We start from the raw sequence: 6,000 nt of genomic DNA on the forward strand, positions 1-6,000 counted from the left end.
GTGGCATACAGTGTTGCTTATATCAATATTTCCCTGGTTTTATGAATTTTTTTTCTGTGCGCTTTTTGTGGGGTGGCCATGTACTAACCATAATTGTTCCCTGGAATTGTGGCTCTCTGCCTATCAGTAAACTCATGTCAGTTTTTTTCTGTGTACAACCTCAAATCTTGGGGTGACAATTTATTAGCGTATTTATTGAATCTGGGTATTTGGAGTAGTTCTCTTTGATTTAATTGTCACATTTAGAGATTCCTTTGAGGGTTGCCTGATAATTATGAATGTCACATTTGCATATTGATTATAAATCGTCTGTAGTGGGACAGAAGAGGAAATTGAAAATATAATAGTAGTTATTTAATTATTTAATTGAAAAATCCCACAGGAAGCATTGAGGACAGTTATTCTCTGATGGTGCAGAATTCTTGTTACACAATGGAAACAAAAAATTAATAGCTGATTCTATCAGCAGGGTTTGTTTTGAATGCAGTTTTTCTAACATCTGCTCTGGATGATCCATATAGTGGTTATTTCTGGGGTTTCTGCATCACTTGCCAAAATTTGTGTTGTAGGCATCTCAATTATTTTTCTTTGTTTTTGATTTTTTCTTTCTTCCAATGCAAAATTGTTCTAAATTATACAGGTGGTTGAGGATATGAAAATGGAGGAACGAAGAAAGCTTCTTTTCTTCTCAACATCCTTGGCCCATCTTCCTGCTGAGGGGTTTTCTGGTCTGTCTTCAAAATTTCATATTCACAGAGCCTATACTGACTTGAGTTGGCTTCCCACTGCACATACTTGCTTTTATCAGCTTGTTATTCCACCCTACTCTTGTTTCAAGATGATGTACGATCGTCTCCATGCTATTACCGAAGGAGACATTGCAGAAGGCTTTGGTTTTCCATAAAGAGCAGTCAATAGAACATTTCAAGATGGTTACAAAATTAGTTGTATAACCAAGTAAGCAAGTTTTGTCCAACTTTTTTTTTTTCATCCCATGGAAAATGCATAATGTTGTTTATTCCAGTACTAATGCCGACATGAAGTTTGTAAGATATCTAGAAATATTAATTTGGTTTTGTTTTTCTTCACAATGACTAATGTTTGTGGAGGTGCTATTTTAGCGCAAGTGTCTATGCTGAATCATTGGGATTGGATTGCAAATGATAATCCTGAGCAGCTTTAGAATCTGAAGTTGACCTTTGATTGGATTGAGCAGCTCTATTGTATCAATCAACTTGTATAAAATCATGGACTATGTATATTTTTCAAGTGGAAGATATGGTATATTAGAATGATGTATTTATCTTCTGATTCGAAGATACAGGTTGCTAACATCTCCTTTCAAATGTATACATCTGACCTTGGTTAAAAGTTGAAACCATAAAACTTTAGCATCAGGCTATGCATTGCAGATTTTGTCACAAAATATCTCATCAACTTTGGGATACACGTCTTTTGTTTACTTATTTTCTCGCCCTCTAAGGGTATGATCATTTAATGTAAATAATGCTTTGAAGTTGTTTCATTACTGGTTTCATGGTAGGAAAATCGGTGTTGAAAGACATCTCTTCCTACAACTTACATAATGGTTCTTTGGTTTGATCATAAATATCTTCTGCGACTGCATTTGATCATTGGTGACATAGATATGTTCTGATGATCAATATGTTCCATTTTAGTTCAATGGCATCTTTCCTTTGATGTTGCGTCTTTACAGAACTCAATACCCCCTAGAGCAGAAATTGCGATTCAGGCTCTTCATTACAGAAGTAGGTTAGTTCATGATTGTGATTAGGTTTCTTTATAGTTGAACAAGACACTTGTAGGATATTCAATTTTCTTGATTGCTAATGCCACTTTTGGAAGAGCGTCTTCTTAGGGCAGTGTCTAGTGATTGTCTTTGCTCAGGAGTTAGTCTGGTTCCAGATGGGAGTTACCAAAGAACAGTTTTTAGTCATAAATTCTTAACAGACTTAGCTGTCCTTTTGAAGAACTATACCTAGAGCATATAGAGAATGGACAAAGTTAGTGCATTGAATTGCCAAAAGAGAGAAAATGTATTCAAATTTTTTTCTTGGTCAACAAAATAGAAAGTTAAGTATCACTGTTCTTTCTTATTGTCTTGGCGATGCAGATGAAACCTACCTTTTATGTCGTATGTCATTTGGAATTCCGTTGTTGAAGCTCCAGAATGCCTTCAGACCTGTTGGGGGGACATCAAGAGCTTCTGGGACCCTCTAAATTAGAGTGGGACGTCTCTTGAGCATCCTGGGAATGCCTAGATGTTCTTGATGTCTCGTCGCCCAACATATAAAAAAGGCAAACCTTAAGAAGTAAAGAGGGTGGTAGGTGAAGTAATCAAAGGACTCTTCCATGCATTGTCATGTAAATCTTATGCTCTCAGGTAATCTGTCATTTTGGTACTTCATTCCCACCCAACCCTAGCAAGTCCCTCCCACCCTGGCTCATTCAAACCTATCACCTATCCCTGCTCCAATCACCCCATAGAATTGTAGGGCAGCTCGATTCTAGAACTATTTTAGCAAGAGGGGGGCTAGCCCCCAAGGCAAGCAGAGGCTACGGTAGCCTATCTACAAGCATCACTATCGGTTAACTTAAAGTGCTCACCGAATGCATCTGGATTAAGAGTAGGGCCCTTCCTTCAACACTGCCAGGCATCTTTTTTGGGAGCGCTTTCGCTTATTAAAGAAAGAGCACTTTGCGTCAGTTGGTTGGTTTCCTCTGAACCGCTGCTGAGTGGGGTGCTGATTCTTAATGTGATGGGGCATTTAAGAGTCTTCTTGTTGCTATAAGCCTGCCTTTAGGTGGCCTAAAAGGTGTGGGTGATAGTATGAGACTCATCCACCCCAAGTAAAGAACTGTTACAAAGAATGAAGAAGCTAATAGATTTAGGTACCATTTAGATGACAGACCAAAATACATTGAAACATAGGAGAAAGACTTGGAAGGAAAATTGAAGTCTAGAGAAGGAATTTGCAGCACATTAGAAACAGATTCAATAGCTGTAAACACTTGCTTTCCATGTCCTTTTTTTTCCTTTGCATATGATACAGTTTTTATATTTTTATTTTAAATATTCCAGAAAATAAATTCAAGGAATGACTAGGGCTCCTTTGATATCACTAGATATCTCTTGCCCACGTGACTCATAATGTTCCACACTTCCCACACAATTCCTCATATTCCATAGTCAGGGTACGACAAGGACAACTCACATTCCATAGCCAGGGTACGACAAGGACAACTCACATTCCATAGCCAGGGTACCTCAAGGAATGGCGAGGTGCAACACTTAACATAAAGTTCATACTAAGCAAACAACGTAAACTTAACATTCTGCCACATGAATATTTTGGATAGGGGTTGTGCATTAAGGCCAACTATGCCCGTAGATTTTTTGCACTAATCTTCACGTTAGGTCTGCCTCTTTTATAAATTACATAATTTGAAGTGGCATGCGAAAACATTTGTAAATTCTCTTTACTAAAGGCCAATACTTATTTCCTGGGGTTATCTATTTTTCACCATATAGAGTCCTGCTTGCTCATACGATAACTTTACTTGAACGGGTGAAATATATATTTTGATGCATGTGAACAATATGGCAGCGTCAATGTTGAACAGATTGTTCTATTATAATTGGAACATGGGGATCCATGTCTATATTGCAATGCAATATTATGCTAAATTATAGAAGTTGTATGACGATTCAACTCCTTGATTTACTAACACATAGTCCTTTTCTTTTGTAATGTAACTTGATCGTGGGTGGCAAATTTGTAAAGCCATGAACATTTAAGGATTCAAAAATGAAAAGGTTTCCTTGCTCGAGCCAAATTATTTGATTTTAGCACCTTGGGTAAAGTATGGATGTGATAGGACGATCTCATTAACAAGTACGATATGGAACAGAAATGGTGATGCAATATCATCCATAATCTTATTAAAATAGGTTGGAAAAGCTAGCTATGAGCATAAATATGTAGAAGATGGGGATCTTATTAGGAACTATGGGGACATGGTGGAAAAGGATATGAGAAGAGATGCAAAAAAATGGTAGAATTGGTTGAGCAAAGGAGAAAGACGATGACCTAAACTACAAGGGGTCATATCATGAAAGCTAAAATTTATGGAAGTTGCTACTCCAAGTGTGATGGCCCCTCATTAGCATAGAAGGCAACATTACAACTTAAGGTTAACCTTTCTTGATTGAAGGCTATTCTGTGCAACCTTAATAATTTACCATGATAGGGGAACTCCCAAATTTCACATATCCCCTTGTTAGCTTATGATTGTTGGGATTAAGGTGTCTCAACCTTTGAGTCCTAGCATTTATTATTTAGATGTTATTCAATTAATATGGTTCATATTTAATAATATCATAAGCGTTAACTTTAATAGGAAGTCATATTACTTTGTGAGCCCTGTTGGGGAAGTTATTCCTACAAGTACAATGAGGAGAGCACGCGATAGTGCCACTTGTCACTTGGGTGCTCTTTTGGAGAAAGAAGTTTGTGAAAAATTCGTGGAGTTGCACAATGGTGACATGTGTCAAGGCAATTGCGAGATATCTATGGCTTGTTCACTATTTGGTAGGAAGTTGGCATCCACTTAGAGATTTAAGTTTGGAAATTAATATTTATGCAAGATTTAGGAAAAAAGAGTTTCTAATTACATGTTGAAGATATATTGGATGTGGATGCATTTGAGAAGCTACTATTGTTTGCCTTGTAATCTCTATAAATACAAGTGTTGCTAGAGGCGCTGTAGGATAGAGGAGTTAATTTTTGCAAGGGTTATGTTGCTGGATTTTCTCCAAGATGGAGTAGGATGTAACTCTCCATGTAAAGGCCTAGAGCTTGTAATTGTATTGTGACCTTTATCTGTTGCTGAATAATCCAATATGGATCTCTGTTTTAGGGGAGTGGGGTTTTTTATCCGAAAGGGTTTTCCCCACATAAATTTGTGTGTTTTATCTTCTATCTTATTTCTTTTTATTTTTTGAATCTATAATGTTAAATTTGAATGTATGCATTTGGCAAGATCTAAAATTGCAATCACTTTCCTCTTTTAATCTTGGGAAATAAACTGTCTGATTTCGCTTTATGGCATGGTAGTATGTGTTTGTATTGGCATATTGTCATTTGTTTGTGAAGAAACAATAGATATTGGATGCACATACTCATCTTAAGAGGGATGTCCCATTTTCTTTTAATGATGATATAGAGGGATATAATGATGAGTTTGTGCCACCAAGTGATCCTATTGGGGATGTGATATCATCACCTAATTGCTATAGAATAAGCCACAACTCCTAGAGTTATTGAATCCACTAGGGTCTTTTGATGGTGGTGATATTGTTAATGATGTGAGAAATAATGCCTTTGAAAAGTCCATGCCCAATAACTTTATTAGGAAAGTAATTTAAAATGTTTGTTTTTAAATTGCAAAGGTAATGGGGAATGATTTAGATATGTTAGAAAGTGCTTCAAGTTGTGAGTAAATATTGATAATATGACACCAAATCAAACTAGGAGATTGATATAAGAGAGTGGTTATCGACTACTTCTAGGATGGGGTATTGCTTCTACATTTGCCTTTGATACAATAAGAAAAAATAGTGTCGCGGGTGATGTGTTCCAAAGCACGACAGGGAAAAAGATTTTATATAAGCTAGGAATGTTTTGTCCAAATCATGAAACACGAACAAAGTGGAGAATTACGTTGGAGCGGGATAAGCCCTAGGAAAATGCCGTTTCTCATAGATTAATAGGACAACTAATTGTCAAAAGGGTGAGTGATACTCTTGCATTTGAGGCAGACTCATTGGGCATACATTCAACATAATTCAACAAAGCAACCGCCAAAATGTTGTAGAATGATTAATTATCAATTCTTGTAGGATTAACATTAATTTGAATAAGATGACAAGAGGGGCAAAAATGGAATCACTTGATTGAGAGGATTGACCTCAAGATT

General features: G+C 36.6%; 1 protein-coding gene across 3 annotated transcripts in view; it reads left to right on the top strand.

The window, feature by feature from the left end:
* Nucleotides 1-1,525, top strand: part of LOC131029538 (E3 ubiquitin-protein ligase UPL5) — a 51,836-nt gene extending 50,311 nt beyond the window's left edge. Inside the window, exons 4-5 of one of the 3 annotated variants that reach the window (XR_009102789.2) lie at nucleotides 641-957; nucleotides 1,122-1,525. Coding sequence is in view for 1 of the 3 variants with exons in the window: in XM_057960046.2 (XP_057816029.2) it covers nucleotides 641-904 (264 nt within the window). In the remaining 2 variants the exon portion in view is untranslated. Of the gene's footprint in view, nucleotides 1-640 lie in introns of all 3 variants that reach the window. The other 2 variants (XR_009102790.2, XM_057960046.2) reach the window with 2 other exon arrangements.
* The last annotated feature ends 4,475 nt before the right edge of the window (nucleotides 1,526-6,000 follow it).

This window comes from Cryptomeria japonica, chromosome 5, assembly GCF_030272615.1.
Source record: "Cryptomeria japonica chromosome 5, Sugi_1.0, whole genome shotgun sequence".
In the NCBI taxonomy this organism is placed as follows: domain Eukaryota; kingdom Viridiplantae; phylum Streptophyta; class Pinopsida; order Cupressales; family Cupressaceae; genus Cryptomeria; species Cryptomeria japonica.